Genomic DNA, 17,391 nt, shown 5'->3' with positions numbered 1-17,391 from the left:
TAACATATGCAACTGGTCACATGGGGTCAGTCAGGTGTGGAACCGTCCATTTGTAGTGTCATGTTGGCACTCGAAAAGTGTCGGATTTTGAAGCATTTTGGATTTTTGGACTTGGGGTGCTCATTCTATATTACAAAATTGAGCAAATGAGTCAATCTATTGATATTATTGGGAGTCAGGGTTCTCGCTATGGAAGAAGAGGGATATAAATAAATGGAATGAGAGAAGATAAAGAATTTTGTGGGGACAGACCGGAATTAGAAGCATCACTGTAGCCTAATGATTTCTAAAGTAAGTATGTGTACATGTAGGTACTTATCAGTGGTTTTCAACTGGTGACACTGGCAATGTCTGGAGATAATTTTCTTTGTAGCATCTAGTGGGTAGAAGCCAGAGATGCTGCTAACAACCAACATTATACAAGACAGCCCCCACAACAAAGAATTATTTGGCCCAAAATGTCAATCTTGCCAAGACTGAGAAAACACTTGTATATGTCTCTACCAGGGTGTCGGTATATGTATTCATACATGCATGTATTTTCTACCTCTGTCTCTACTTAAAGAGCTCAGAAGCAAAGACATCCCAGTAATAATGTCCATACCTAGTGCCCGTATCTTGGTCTCTAATACATATCATGCGCCACTAAGAACCAAAGCTTGTTGGAGAAAGAGCTGATTCTAGAATTAAGGCAGGATAGGTACATAGTAAACCTGGAACATCTTGTTATTCTAGAAGGTAAGGAAGTAATCCCCCAAAATGATAGGAGCATACAAAAGTATCAACTAAGGGGGCTCTCACGGGCCAAACATGGGACAATTCAAGTACGAAAACAGTGAGAACAGTGATGCATGATAAACGATGGAAAATACGAGAACTCATGAGTTCACATCAATGATGAAAAGACAGCCGGGCGCGGTGGCTCACATCTGTAATCTCAGCACTTTGGGAGGCCAAGGTGGGCGCATCATCTGAGGTCTGCAGTTCAAGACCAGCCGGGCCAACATGGTGAAACCCTGTCTCTACTAAAAATACAGAAACTAGCTGGGCGCGGTGGCAGGTGCCTGTAATCTCAGCTTCTTGGGAGGCTGAGGCAGGAGAATCGAATAACCCAGGAGGCAGAGGTTGGAGTGAGCCAATATCGCATCACTGCACTCCAGTCTGGGCAACAGAGTGAGACTCCATCAAAAAAAAAAAAAAAAAAAAAAGGAAGGAAGGAAGGGAGGGAGGGAGGGAGGGAGACAAGTAAATAAAAAGAAAAAGAAAGAAAAGAAAGACAAGTAAATAAAGAGAAGAAAAATAAAGTCCCTTGCTTACAGCAAAATGATGAGTGCCGCCTGTAGTGTGGAATCTCTATAAAAACCGCTGTAGTAATGATGGTTCAGGCGAGACTCATCAACAGATGTCAAATCCAGAAGGGAAATACTGACGGAAAACATTAATGTTTGTATGGTCTTAAAAGTACTTCCCACTTATTTGTGGTAAAGAAAACAACAGTAACTACACAGTGGAAAAATCAATCATTTTGGTTGAGGATGAAAATTGAGGGGCAGATGACCATATCTCTCTCTAAATGCAACTGTCTTAAGAAGAATACAAACTACTTACGTAGTATTCTGGCCAAGAATGCATAACCTGAATCTAATCATGAGGAAACACTAGAAAAGTACAATATGAGCACTTTGGGAGGCCAAGGTGGACGGATCACCAGGTCAGGAGCTTGAGACCAGTCTGGCCAACATAGTGAAACCCCGCCTCTCCTAAAAATACAAAAAATAAGCCGGGTGTGGTGGCGGGTGCCTGTAATTCCAGCTACTCGGGAGGCTTAGGCAGAAGAATAGTGTGAACCCAGGAAGCAGAGGTTGCAATGAGCCGAGATTGGACCATTGCACTCCAGCCCAGGCGACAGTGCGAGGCTCTGTCTCAAAAAAAAAAAAAAAAAAAAAAGGACAATATGAGAAATACTCTATTTTAAAACAAAGACTATTCCTCAAAAACATCAAGGTCAAAAAAAAAAAAAAGGACAAAGAAAAGCTGAGGAACTGTTCCAGATTACGTGTGACTGAAGACACATGAGGGCTAAATGCAATGCCTGATCCTGGACTGGATGATGCACCAGAGTCACAAAGCACCACGAAAGACATTACAGAATCAACTGACAAAACTGGAACATGGAAAGTTAAATTTAATAAAACTGCTAGCTATACTGTGGTTTTATAGAATATCCTTATTCTTGGGAACTACTTACGTTTATTTGTGGGAAAAGGCATTTCTGTGATATATGCAACTTACTCTCAAATGGTTTAAGGAAAACCTATTGTGTACTGCACACGCACACCCCCAACACACAGAGTGCAGATGATAAAGCAAATGGTACAAATGTTAACAATGGGTGTATTTCAAAAAACATTAGCATGCTTTGTGTTAATCTTGCAACTTTATAAATCTGAAATTACTTTCGAATAAAAATTGTTGAAAAGCCACATAAATTTTTTTTTTAATTTTAAAAATGTAGAACATACTCATGCCTGTAATCCCAGCACTTTGGGAAGCCAAAGCGGGTGGATCACAAGGTCAGGAGTCAGAGACCAGCCTGGCCAAGATGGTGAAACCCTGACTACCAAAAATACAAAAATTAGCTGGGAGCGGTGGCAGGCGCCTGTAATCCCAGCTACTTGGGAGGCTGAGGTAGCAGAATTGGTTGAACCCTGGAGGCGGAGGTTGCAGTGAGCCAAGATCGCACCACTGCACTCCAGCCTAGGCAACAGAGTGAGACTCCGTCTCAAAAAAAAAAAGAAAAGAAAAAGTAGAACATAAAGCCACATTTTCCCGTTTTGTTTTTTTGTTTTTAAGGCTAGTCAGGTGAAGCAGGAGGAGTGGAAAATCCCCCTATGTTCTTCACCTATAAAAATAGAATGCTGGCCGGGCGCAGTGGCTCACGCCTGTAATCCCAGCACTTTGGGAGGCCGAGACGGGCGGATCACGAGGTCAGGAGATCAAGACCATCCTGGCTAACACAGTGAAACCCCGTCTCTACTAACATACAAAAAAAATTAGCCGGGCGAGGTGGCGGGCGCCTATAGTCCCAGCTACTCGGGAGGCTGAAGCAGGAGAATGGCGTGAACCCGGGAGGCGGGGCTTGCAGTGAGCTGAGATCCAGCCACTGCACTCCAGCCTGGGCGACAGAGCAAGACTCCGTCTCAAAAAAAAAAAAAAAAAAAAGGAATGCTATAAAATACTCTAAAACAGAAGGGGTCAAACCATTGCACACCTCTCTCATTAAAGCATCCGCATTAATTATTTTATTAGCTACCTCATGAAGTTCAAATTCTGTAATGGCCATTGGAAGATAACAGAAACACAACAAGGCAAAGGAAAGGCATCAGTGATAACAAGAACAAGACAGCTTTCACTTTTCTAAGACATAGATTCCAGACCAAAAAAAAAAGTTTAGAAGAGCTTTGAAGTACCTAACTTCCTATTGAACATAATATTTTAAAAGATAAGCTTCAGGGCAGGGCGCGGTGGCTCATGCCTGTAATCCCAGCACTTTGGGAGGCCAAGGCGGGCGGATCACAAGGTCAGGAGATCGAGACCATCCTGGCTAACACGGTGAAACCCCGTCCCTACTAAAAATATAAAAATTAGCTGGGCATGGTGGCAGGCGTCTGTAGTCCCAGCTACTCGAGAGGCTGAGGCAGGAGAATGGCATGAACCCGAGAGGCAGAGCCTGCAGTAAGCCGAGATGGCGCCACTGCACTCCAGCCTGGGCAACAGAACGAGACTGTCTCAAAAAAACAAACAAAAAAAGATACACTTAGGGTAAAACTTATCCCAACTGACTTGTCTGTTTTGCGTTAAACTTACATACAATGAAGTCACAAGGGTGAATAATGCTGTATCATGGCCAGGCAAAGTGGCTCATGCCTGTAATCCCAGCACTTTGGGAGGCCGAGGTGAGTGGATCACTTGAGGTCAGGAGTTCGAGACCAGTCCGGACAACATGGTAAAACCCCATCTCTACTAAAAATACAAAAATTAGCTGGGCATGGTAGCGGGTTCCTGAAATCCCAGCTACTTGGGAGGCTGAGGCAGGAGAATCGCTTGAACCCGGGAGGCGGAGGTTGAAGTGAGCCGAGATGGTGCCATTGTACTCCAGCCTGGGTGACAAGAGCGAAAAACTCCTTCTCAGAAAAAAATGAATAAATTTAAAAAATAATGCTGTATCATAACAAGACTCTGTTTTAAAATCAGACCAAACTGCCTAAACCAATATTGGAACACTAGTAAAAATAGTTTTAATCTTAGAAGAGACCTCCCAAAGCTGTATTTTAATTTACTACTTTCTCTCTCATGAGGGCAATTTTTTTTTAAAGCACAAAACAAAGAAACTTACAGTTCATCTCGTTGTCTCTGGGACAGCACCATCTTGGCTGTAATGTCAAGCTTATCTGATATAGTGGTAATGTCCCTCCTTTGGGAAATCAAAAAGCTTTTTGATCCGTGGACTTATAATTTAAATATGCCACTAAATGTCTTCCACACAGGGGAAAATGATTCTTTTACAAATGAATCCAACTAGTAACCAGGAGATATTCAACAAGTAAGATTCATTCCACCTAAGGAGAAAAAGAGAAGGAAAAAAAAAAGGTTATTTCACTTAAAATTTATTTCTAAATTATTAGTTGTAGTACTCATTTTCAAAGATAAAATTTATTGTGATGTTAGTATAAATATCACATGATGATTTTCAACTTACAGTAAAAGTCAACTAATGTCAAAAACCATACTGTTTTATATCTTTTAAATTAATAATTCAATGAGCCAAAACAGCATTACTTTTAAATTTAACATACATTTACCCAATCCCAATCATGTTAACCTGCCAGATACATTTGATTTCAAATATTAACATATAACTCTAAAAGACTGTAATTCTCTCTTAGAGACAAAAAGTAAAATTTCGTATTTACAAAAAAGGTATAAAAGGTAAAACAGATAAGGGTTTCATGAACTGCACAAGCCCAACAGTGCCAACTATAACTGAAGTAACCTTTAATGTTGAATGTTAGTCACCAACAACCTGAGAATGGCCGGTATTTATAACATACACTACTGCTTAGCAATCTTAGGCTTTTTTTTTTTTTTTTGGAGACAGGTTCTCACAAAGGTTGGAGTGCGCAGTGCCATGATCACAGCTTATGGCAGCCTTTCCCCTCTGGGCTTAAGCGATCCTCCCACCTCAGCCTCCCAAGCAGCTGGGACTACAGGCACACACCACCATGCCCAGTTAATTTTTAATTTTTTTGTTGTAGAGACAGGTCTCCCTACATTGCTGATCTCAAACTCCTATGTTCATGGGATCCTCCTGCCTCAGCCTCCCAAAGTGCTAGAATCTTATGCTCTCTTAACCAATGCACCGAATTAAGAAACGTATTTGAGATGGTCTTATATAAAATAGAGGCTACCAGTGGAAAAGGCAATTCAAAGCAATAAAAAAAAAAACCATCCTCCAAATGATATGAAATCAACATATAATGAAGACCCTGTGGGATAACCAATCTAGAAACCTATCATGGACAGAAGAGTTAAAGGACCATTTCCTGAGTACCTTTCAAATGCCATTGTAGTCACTGCTCCAGGCACTGGGAATACAGTAATGAAGCCAGTGAAGAAAGAAAAATGAGAGGCGGGTATGGTGGCTCACACATGTAATCCCAGCACTTTGGGAGGTTAAGGCAGGAGGATGACTTGAGCCCAGGAGTTCAAGACCAGCCTGGGAAACATAGGAGGCCCCGTTTCTACAGAAAATGTTTAAAATTAGGTAGGTGTGATGGTGCATGCTTACTTCAGAAGCTAAGGCAGGAGGAGTGCTCGCCACCCAGGAGTTCAAGGTTATGGTAGGTAAAATCATGCCACTGCACTCCAGTCAAGGTGACAAAGCGAGACCCAATTTCTTTTAAAGCGGGGGGGGGGGGAGGGGAGCATACCTTCGGGTTTCAAATATGAGCCCTGAGGCCAGGCATGGTGGCTCACGCCTGTAATCCCAGCACTTTGGGAGGCTGAGGCGGGCGGACCACTGAGATCAGGAGTTTGCGACCAGCCTGGCCAACATGGTGAAACCCTGTCTCTACTAAAAATACAAAAATTTGCCAGAAATCGCTTGAACCTGGGAGGCAGAGGTTGCAGTGAGCTGATATGATGCCACTGCACTCCAGCCTGGGCAACAGAGAGAGACTCCGTCTCAAAAACAAACAAACAAACAAAAAACGAACATGAGCCCTGAGTGACAGAGTGACAGCTCACTATGGCAACTGCTATTCCATTAGAGACCCTCATCTGAAGAACAATTCTAGTAAATAAAAGCAGGAATTTATTTTATAATCCTTAATGACTCTTCTGACCTGGAGTCCAGCTAACTACAAATGACAGCCGAAAGCCATCACTATCACTCCATCTAAATTCTGAGAAATATGATTGGTATCACTAAGAAATAGTGGAAGTGGAACCAAACACAACAAACAACCCAGTAAACCATACTTCTTTGGTACTTAATAACTCCCAATTATTCAAGCCTCACTCTTCTTCATATTTTTCTTTTTTGAGATGGGGTCTTATTTTGTTGTCCAGGCTGGCATACAGTGGCAGCACAATCATGGTTCATTGCAGTCTCAACCTGCTGGGCTCAGGTATCCCCCAACCTCAGCCTCTTGAGTAGCTAAGACTACAGGCATGTGCCACCAACCCCAGCTAATTTTCTCTGTGTGTGTGTGTGTTTTTGTAGAGGCTGGGTTTTGCCACGTTGCCTAGGCTGGTCTCAAATTTCTGAACTCAAGCAATCCTCCTGCCTCGGCCTCCCAAAGTCCTAGGATTACACGCGTGAGTCACCATGCCTGGTCCAATTATATAGAGTGAAAATGAGGTATGGCAAAAATCCCTGCTTTAATCAGAAAAAACTCCCCCCATATGATGTATATTACAGAGTCCAATTTAATTATAAACAGACCTCTGCTAGCCAAAAAAGGAAATCAATGTACAAGAATAATGACAGTGTTGTGCATGGTGGCTCATGCCTGTAATCCCAACACTTCGGGAGGCTGAGGTGGGAGGACTGCTTAAGCCCAAGAGTTTGAGACCAGCCTGGGAAACACAGAGAGACCCTGTCTCTACAAGAAGTAAAAAAAATTGGCCAGGCATGGTGGCACACGCCTGTAGTCAGGCCCAGCTACTCAGGAGGCAGAGGCAGAAAGGCTGCTTGAGCCCAGGAGGTCAAGACTGCAGTGAACCATGATTGTGGCACTGTACTCCAGGCTGGGTGCCAGAGAGAAACTCTGTCTCTTAAGAAATAAAAATAAAAGAATGATGACAGTACTGGCACAGTAGGATTATCTAATAATGATAAAACACATACACAAATCATTAAATACATTGGTGTACTGAACAAACTTATTCATTCAACAAACATATAAAGAACACTTAATTTATATTACGTGCTAGGTATTGTCTTAAATACCATGTTTAATGGGGAAAAGGACTTGGTCTTTTTTTTTGGAGACAGAGTTTCACTGGTTGCTCAGGCTGGAGTGCAGTGGCGCAATCTCAGCTCACTGCAACCTCCACCCCCCAGTTTCAAGTGATTCTCCTGCCTCAGCCTCCTGAGTAGCTGAGATTACAGGCAACCACCACCATGCCTGGCTACTTTTTGTATTTTTAGTAGAGACGGGGTTTCACCATGTTGGCCAGGCTGGTTTCAAACTCTTGACTTGAAGTGATCCGCCCGCCTTGGTCTCCCAAAGTGCTGGGATTACGGGTGTGAGCCACCACGCCAGGCTGAACTTGGTCTTTACATTCAAGAAGTTACAGTCTACTGGAAGAGTCAGCCAAGAGGGCAATTAAAACAGCGTGAATAATGTGACAAGTATTGCCACCTGTGGGCGATGGCACAGGGTGAAGCTCAGCAAGCAAACAGGCCACAAAATAAACTCAGGTCTTTATAATTTATCCCAGGGCCAATGGGGAGCCATTAGATAAGTTTTTTAGAAAAAAAATCACTCTCATTTACATAGTGAAGAATAGACCAGAAAGGAAGCTTGCAGTAATGAAGGTGACAGATGACAGAGGTCTATGTTAGGACAACAGGAGTAAATAAAGAGAATGAGATGCATTAAAGTTGTTTACTGGGTAAATCTTACAGGACTAGTGACTCAATGTGGACAGTAAGAAAGGGAGAAAGTCAGTCAAGGAGTCAAGTGATTTCTGGCTTACAACTAAGTTGAGACGGAGTGCGGTGGCTCATGCCTGTAATCTCAGGACTTTGGGAGGCTAAGGTGGGTGGATCACCTGAGGTCACGAGTTCAAGACCAGTCTGGCCAACATGGCGAAACCACCCTGTCTCTACTAAAAATACAAAAATTAGCTGGGTGTGGTGGCGGGCGCCTGTAATCCCAGCTACTTGAGAGGCTGAGGCAGGAGAATCGCTTGAACCTGGGAGGCGGAGGTTGCAGCTGAGCCGAAATCACGCTCCAGGGTGGGCAACAGAGCGAGACTCCGTCTCAAAAAACAAAAAAACTAAACTAAATTGAACAGGAAAGTAGAATGTGTGAGGGGATGAGGAAAGTATGATTAACTCCATTTTAGGTATGTTGATTCTAAGATGCCTGTGAAATTTCCAGTACGAAGCTGTAACAAACAAGTTAGTTCTGAAGAGAACCAACCTATTTAAAAAAAAAAAAAAGAAAAGATTTGGTACTATTTAGACATGTTTACTGAAACCACAGCAGTGGATAAGATTACCCATGGAGATTGTGCAGAGCAACACCTATATGTAAAAGAGCCTACAACTAAGGCTAAAAGTAACAGTTCAAGAGGTAAAAGAAAAAGAGGAGGGAGTATGTCTCAAAAGCCAAGAGAGTATTTCAAGGAAGCAATCAACAGTATCCAAAGCTGTCCAACTATCAAGCAAAGTAAGGTTGGATGGGTCTGTTGTATTCAGCAAGGAGTTCACTGATAACCTTGATGAGAATGGTTTCACGTGGCAGAAATAATATTTAAATGAGGAAAGAGATGAAGCAGTGATGGTACCATAAATAAATATTTTTAAAGTAGATGAAAATATTGAAAAGCAGTTTTTCCCTGTTTTTTCCCCCCCCCCAGCCAAATTAGATACTTAAATCCTAATAATCTAGGTATGACGCCTTACAACTTAAAAAAAAAAAAAAAAAGAGAGAGAGAAATCCTGGCTGGGCGGGGTGGCTCATGCCTGTAATCCCAGCGCTTTGGGAGGCCCAGGCAGGTGGATCACCTGAGGTCAGGAGTTCGAGATCAGCCTGACCAACATGGCGAAACCCCATCTCTACTGAAAATACAAAAATTAGCCAGTCATGGTAGCAGGCACCTGCAATCCCAGCTACTCGGGAGGCTGAGGGAGGAGAAGTGCTGGAACCTGGGAAGCAGAGGTTGCAGTGAGCTGAGACTGCATCACTGCACTCCAGTCCTGGCAACAGAGTGAAGCTCCAGCTCAAAAGAAAAAAAAAAAAAAAAAAGAAAAAGAAAAAAGAAATCTTGATGGTGGAGAAAAAGACCATAGGAGAAATGAAGAAAGAATTAACCAAAGCCTAGTAAAACAACAAGACAACCAGATCATGGTATGATTACAGTTCTATATCTATGTAACTGTAGTTTATATTGGTGTAGTGATAGAATAACAACTACCACCTATGAAGTATTCTTGCCACAAAAATCAAACATGAATCAAGCCTCTGGCTTCAACTATCAATCTGCAAGAAGGATAGAGGGTAGATGAATACAGTGTACACCTCAGTATCCATGGGGCAATGGTTCTGGGACCTCCAGGATTTTGATACCCGAGGTTGCCCAAGTCCCTGGTATAATATGGTGTAGTATTTTCATATAACCTATGCATATCTTCCCCTATAATATAAATCATCTCTGGATTACATATAATACTCAATACAATGTAAATATTATGTAAATAGTTGTTATATTATTAAGAGAATGACAAGAATAAAAGTCTGTATATATTCAGTACAGATGTATTTTTTCTACTGTTTTCGATCCGGGATTGAATTCACAGACGCAGAACCCACAGATACAGAGGACCAACTCTATGTTACAGAACACCATGAGGATACAATCAGCAAAATCTAGACTGTGAAAAGTCCTATAAAACAAATGACCAAATTTCTTCTATAAATATCAAGGGAAGAAAAATGAGATAGAAAGGGAAACCTATGGATCAAGTGAGACAAGTGACATATCAACCAATTGCAATTTACAGACTTAATTTAGATCTAGATTTGGACAAATTGTAATATAAACCAACGAACAAACTTGGAGAAATCTGAACACTGGCTGGACATCTGGTAATACTAAATAACTGAATTTTTAAAGAAGTGATAACAGTATTGTGGTTATTTTTAAAAGTCTTTCAGAAATACACAATGAGGCTGAGTGTGGAGGCTCACGCCTGAAATCCTAAGATGTCGGGAGGCCAAGGCAGGAGGATTGCTTGAGGCCAGGAGTTCAAGACCAGCCTGAGCAACACAGCAAGACCCCATCTCTACAAAAAGAAGATACACAATGAAAAAACTACATAAAATCAAAGTAAAATAATATCATGTCTGTGACTTGGGTAATGACAGTGAATGAGACAGATATATGAAACAAGACAGGCTTTGAACTGCTAACTGTTGAGGCTGGGTAACGGGTACATAAGGGTTCATTACATTATTCTCTAACTTTGTGTAAGGGTCTGACGTTTTCCATAATAAAACATGTTTTAAAAATCAGAAGGAGAGGAATTAAAGGATCATGGCAGACGGGAGGCAGGACTAGATTGCAGCTCCGGACAGAGCAGCATGCAGAGGCTTGCACTGTGAATTTTAGCTCCAGATCCACTGCAAGAACCAACCAGCAGTCCCAAGAGGATCCACAGACCCTCTGAAGGAAGCGGACTGCTCCTGCAGGACCCGGGAGACACCCCAAGTACTGTGAGTGCCCCAGCTGCAGAATTGAGAAAGAAAGCCCCTCCTCTCCTGAGCACACCCCCACTAGAGAAACTGAAGGTCTGTTTGCGGTTGAAGTTTCAGACTTTAACTTAGAGAGCCAAGCGAAATGCAGGGGTAGAGGAAGCAGCAAAAAGGCCCTGGGAGCTCACTGGGTCCCCAAGCAGCCCATTCTTGCCTGGCACCACAGGGAGGGTGGCCAGAGGAGCAGGGGGTAAAACCCCACAGGAAGAAGGAATTCTCTAGCCAAATTTTGTACCCATTTGAATGGGGTGGGAAGCCTCCTGGCCAGAACTCAGGGGAGGGTGCAAATCCGGCATGCAGATATCACAGGCTGGGGAAGAACTAAGGCCCTTTTCTTTCACTGCTGGAAGGCAGATAGCCTGGGCCAAGTTTTCTTTTTCTTTTTTTTTTTTCTTTTCTTTTTTTTTTTTTTTGAGACAGAGCATCTTGCTCTGTTACCCAGGCTGGAGTGCAGTGGTCCCACCTTGGCTCACCACAGCCTCTGCCTCCTGGGTTCTAGCGATTCTCCTGCCTCAGCCTCCCAAAGCTGGGACTACAAGCACACGCCACCACACCTGGCTAATTTTTGTATTTTTAGTAGAGACAAGGTTTCACCATGTCGGTCAGGCTGGTCTCGAACTCATGACCTCAGGTGAACCACCGCCTCAGCCTCCCAAAGTGCTGGGATTGCAGGCGTGGGCCACCGCGCCTGGCCTTGTCTTAATTTTTAATGACTGCATGATATTTGATCATGTGGATGTACTATTTTTAACAATCTTTTATTGCTAGATATTTAAATCATGTCTATTTTCAATTACCAGCTTGAAGACAGTAACCCAACCCAACCCAACCCAACAAAGACAAAGAAAAAAGAATAAGAATATATGAACAAAGCCTCCAAGAAGTCTGGGATTATGTTAAATGACCAAACCTAAGAATAATCAGTGTTCCTGAGGAAGAAGAGAATTCTAAAAGCTTGGAAAACATATTTGGAAGAATAACTGAGGAAACTCCCCAGGCCTTGCTAGAGACCTAGACATTCAAATACAAGAAGCACAAGGAACACCTGGGAAAGTCACTGCAAAAAGATCTTCACTAGGCACACTGTCATCAGGTTATCCAAAGTTAAGAGGAAGGAAAGAACTGTGAGACAGAAGACAGGTAACCTATAAAGGAAAACCTATCAGATTAACAGCAGATTTCTCAGTAGAAACCCTACAAGCTAGAAAGGATTAGGGCCTTATCTTCAGCCTCCTCAAACAAAACAATCATCAGCCAAGAATTTTATACACAGTGAAACTAAGCATCATGTATGAAGGAAAGCTACAGTCATTTTCAGACAAACAAATGCTGAGAGAATTCACCATTACCAAGCCACCATTACAATAACTGCTAAACAGAGCTCTAAATCTTGAAACAAATCCTTGAAACACATCAAAACAGAACCTTTTTAAAGCATAAATCACATAGGACCTACAAAACAAAAATACAAGTTAAAAAGCAAAAGCAAAAAACAAAAAAAACCCAAAGTACACAGGCAACAAAGAGCATGATGAATGCAAGGATATCTCACATTTCAATACTAACATTGAATGTAAATGGATTAAATACTCCACTTAAAAGATACAGAACCGGCTGGGCGCAGTGGCTCAAGCCTGTAATCCCAGCCCTTGGGAGGCCGAGACGGGCAGATCACGAGGTCAGGAGATCGAGACCATCCTGGCTAACACAGTGAAACCCCGTCTCTACCAAAAAATACAAAAAACTAGCCGGGCGAGGTGGCGGGCGCCTGTAGTACCAGCTACTCGGGAGGCTGAGGCAGGTGAATGGCGTAAACCCGGGAGGCAGAGCTTGCAGTGAGCTGAGATCCGGCCACTGCACTCCAGCCTGGGCCACAGAGCGAGACTCTGTCTCAAAAAAAAAAAAGATACAGAACTGCAGACTGAATAAGAACTCACCAACCATCTGCAGCCTTCAGGAGACTCACCTAACGCATAAGGACTCACATAAATTTAAAGTACAGGTGTGGAAAAGGGCATTTCACGCAAATGGACACCAAAAGCAAGCAGGGGCAGCTATTCTAATGTAAGACAAAACAAATTTTAAAGCAACAGCAGTTAAAAGAGACAAAGAGGAACGTTATATAATAGTAAAAGGCCTTGTCCAACAGGAAAATACCACAATCCTAAACATATGTATGCACCTAACACTGGAGTGCCCAAATTTACAAAACAATTACTAACAGACCTAATAAATGAGACAGAGAGCAACACAATAATAGTGGGGGACTTCAATACTCCACCGACAGCATTAGACAGGTCATCAAGACAGAAAGTCAACAAAGGAACAATGGATTTAAACTATACCCTGGAACAAATGGACTTAATCTATACACAGAACATTTCATCCAATAAACACAGACTATACATTCTGAATTTCAACAGCGCATGGAACTTTCTCCAAGATAGACCACAAAACGAGGTAGACCTCAATAAATTTAAGAAAACTGAAATTATATCAAGCACTCTCTCAGACAATGGAATAAAATTGAAAATAAACTCCAAAAGGAACCTTCAAAACCATGCAAATACATGGAAATTAAATAACCTGTTCCTGAATGTGCATTGGGTCAAAAACGAAATCAAGATGGAAATTAAAGAATCATTCGAACTGAATAACAATAATGACACAACCTATCAAAACCTCTGGGATACAGTAAAGGCAGTGCTAAGAGGAAAGTTCATATCCCTAAACGCCTACATCAAAAATCTAAAGGAGCAAAGACAGACAATCTAAGGTCACACCTCAAGGAACTAGAGAAACAGGAACAAACCAAACCCAAACCCAACAGAAGAAAACACATAACCAAGATCAGAGCAGAACTAAACGAAATTGAAACAAACAAACAAAAAAAACACAATACAAAAGATAAATGAAACAAGCTGGTTCTTTGAAAACATAAAACAAAATTGATAGACCATTAGCAAGATTAATCAAGGAAAGAAGAGAGAAAATCCAAATAACCTCACTAAGAAATGAAACAGGAGATATTACAATTGACACCACAGAAATACAAAAGTTCATTCAAGGCTACTATGAACACCTTTACACACATAAATGAGAAAACCTAGAAGAGATGGATAAATTCTTGGAAAAATACACCCTCCTCGCATAAATCAGGAAGAATTAAGATACCCTGAACAGACCAATAACAAGCAGTGAAACTGAAACGGTAATTAAGAAATTACCAACAAAAAAAGGTCCAGGATCAGACGAATTCACAGCAGAATTCTACCAGATGTTCAAAGAATAGTTGGTACCAATCCTTCTGATACTATTCCACAAGACAGACAAAGAAAGAACCCTCCCTAATTCATTTTATGAAACCAGTATCACCCTAATACCAAAACCAGGAAAGGACACAACCAAAAAAGAAAACTGCAGACCAATATCCTTGATGAACATGGATGCTAAAATCCTTAACAAAATACTAGTTAACCAAATCCAACAACGTATCAAAAAGATAATCCACCATGATCAAGTAGGTTTCACACCAGGGATGCAGGGATGGTTTAAATACACAGGTCAACAAATGTGATATAACACATACAGAATTAAAAACAAAAACCACATGATCATCTCAATAGACGTAGAAAAAGCATTCAACAAAATCCAGCATCCCTTTATGATTAAAACTCTCTGCAAAATCAGCATACAAGGGAAATACCTTAACATAATAAAAGCCAACTATGACAAACCCACAGCCAACATAATACTGAATGGGGAAAAGTTGAAAGCATTCCCTCTGAGAACTGGAACAAGACAAGGATGCCCACTCTCACCACTCCTCTTCAACATAGTACCAGAAGTCCTAGCCAGAGCAATCAGACAAGAGAAAGAAATAAAGGGCATCCAAGTCGGTAAAGAGGAAGTCAAACTGTCACTGTTTGCTGACGATATGATTGTTTACCTTGAAAACCCTAAAGAATCCTCCAGAAAGCTCCTAGAACTGATAAAAGATTCCAGCAAAGTTTCTGGATTAAAGATTAATGTATGCAAATCAGGAGCTCTTCTATACACCAAGGGCGACTAAGTGGAGAATCAAATCAAGAACTCAACCCCTTTCACAACAGCCACAAACAAAATACTTAAGAATATACCTAACTAAAGAGTCAAAAGACATCTACAAGGAAAACTACAAAACGCTGCGGAAAGAAATCAGAGATGACACAAACAAATGGAAACACATCCCATGCTCATGGATGGGTAGAATATTGTGAAAATTACCATACTGCCAAAAGCTTTCTACAAACTCAACACAGTCCCCATCAAAATACCATCATTCTTCAAAGAATTATAAAAAATGATTCCAAAATTCATATGGAACCAAAAAAGAGACTGCATAGCCAAAGTAAGACTAAGCAAAAAGAACAAATCTGGAGGCATCACGCTATCTGATTTCAAACTATACTATAAGGCCATAGTCACCAAAACAGCGTGGCGCTGGTATAAAAATAGGCACATAGACCAATGGAACAGAATAGAGAACCCAGAAATAAACCCAAATACTTATAGCCAACTGATCTTCAACAAAGCAAACACACACATAAACCTTTTCAATAAATGGTGCTGGGATAATCGGCTAGCCACATATAGGAAAATGAAACTGCATCCTCATCTCTCACCTTATACAAAAGTCAACTCAGGATGGATTAAGGACTTAAACCTAAGACCTGAAACTAAAAATTCTAGAAGATAACACTGGAAAAACCCTTCTAGACATTGGCTTAGGCAAGAATTTCATGACCAAGAACCCAAAAGCAAATGCAATAAGAACAAAGATAAATAGCTGGGACCTAATTAAACTGAAGAGCTTTTGGACAGCAAAACGAACAGTCAGCAGAGTAAACAGACAACCCACAGGGTGGGAGAAAATCTTCACAATCTATACATCTGACAAAGGACTAATATCCAGAATCTACAATGAACTCAAACAAATCAGTAAGAAAAAACAAATAATCCCATCAAAAAGTTGGCTAAGGACATGAATAGACAATTCTCAAAAGAAGATATGCAAATGGCCAACAAACATATAAAAAAAACTGCGCCCAGGGCCGGGCGCAGTGGCTCAAGCCTGTAATCCCAGCACTTTGGGAGGCCGAGACGGGCGAATCACGAGGTCAGGAGATCGAGACCATCCTGGCTAACACGGTGAAACCCCGTCTCTACTAAAAAATACAAAAAAAAAAAACTAGCCGGGCGAGGTGGCGGGCGCCTGTAGTCCCAGCTACTTGGGAGGCTGAGGCAGGAGAATGGCATAAACCCGGGAGGTGGAGCTTGCAGTGAGCTGAGATCCGGCCACTGCACTCCAGCCTGGACGACAGAGCCAGACTCCGTCTCAAAAAAAAAAAAAAAACTGCGCCCAGGCGCGGTGGCTCATGTCTGTAATCCCAGCACTTTGGGAGGCTGAGGCGGGTGGATCACGAGGTCAGGAGTTTGAGAGACCAGCCTGGCCAACATAGCGAAACCCCATCTCTACTAAAAATACAAAAAATTAGCTGGGCGTGGCAGCAGGCGCTTGATATACCAGCTACTAGGGAGGCTGAGGCAGGAGAATCACTTGAACCTGGGAGGCGGAGGTTGCAATGAGCCAAGATCGTGCCATTGCCCTCCAGCCTGGGGAACAGTACGAGACTCCATCTCAAAAAAAAAAAAAAGAATGAAAGAAAAAAAAAAAGCTCAACATCACTAATGATCAGGGAAATGCAAATCAAAATCACAATGCAATACCAGCTTACTTTTGCAAGAATGACCACAATCAAAATATGAAAAAACAGCAGATGTTAGGGTGGATATTGTGAACATGGAACACTTGAACACCGCTGGTGGGAGTGTAAACTAGTACAACCACTATGGCAAACAGTGTGGAGATTCCTTCAAGAACTAAAAAGAGAACTACCATTTGATCCAGCAGTCCCACTTCTGGGTATCCACCCAGAGGAAAAGAAGTCATTATTCTAAAAAGATAACTTGCACACACGTGTTTACAGCAGCACAATTCACAACTGCAAAATCGTGCAACCAATTCAAATGCCCATCAATTAGTGAATAAACTGGTGTGTGTGTGTATATGTATATACACACACACGTATGTTTTATATATATGTGTGTGTGTATATGTTTTATGTATGTGTGAGTATATATATATACACATATATACATGTATATACACACACGCACACACACCAAACTCTATCGATCCATCCACAGTGGAATACTATGCAGCCATAAAAATGAACGAATGAACAGCATTTGCAGTGATCTGGATGAGACTGGAGACTACTATTCTAATTGAAGCAACTCA

At 41.7% G+C, this 17,391-nt stretch overlaps 1 protein-coding gene across 1 annotated transcript in view; it reads right to left on the bottom strand.

Annotated features, from left to right (window-relative positions):
- Nucleotides 1-17,391, bottom strand: part of PAFAH1B1 (platelet activating factor acetylhydrolase 1b regulatory subunit 1) — a 108,204-nt gene that overhangs the window by 52,322 nt on the left and 38,491 nt on the right. The window contains exon 2 of the mRNA XM_003912082.3: nucleotides 4,397-4,619. Coding sequence (XP_003912131.1) covers nucleotides 4,397-4,428 — 32 coding nt within the window. The 5' untranslated portion in view covers nucleotides 4,429-4,619. The remainder of the gene's footprint in view (nucleotides 1-4,396; nucleotides 4,620-17,391) is intronic.

The sequence above is a fragment of the Papio anubis genome, chromosome 17, assembly GCF_008728515.1.
Source record: "Papio anubis isolate 15944 chromosome 17, Panubis1.0, whole genome shotgun sequence".
Classification (NCBI taxonomy): Eukaryota; Metazoa; Chordata; class Mammalia; order Primates; family Cercopithecidae; genus Papio; species Papio anubis.
This window is presented reverse-complemented; position numbering and strand designations above follow the sequence as displayed.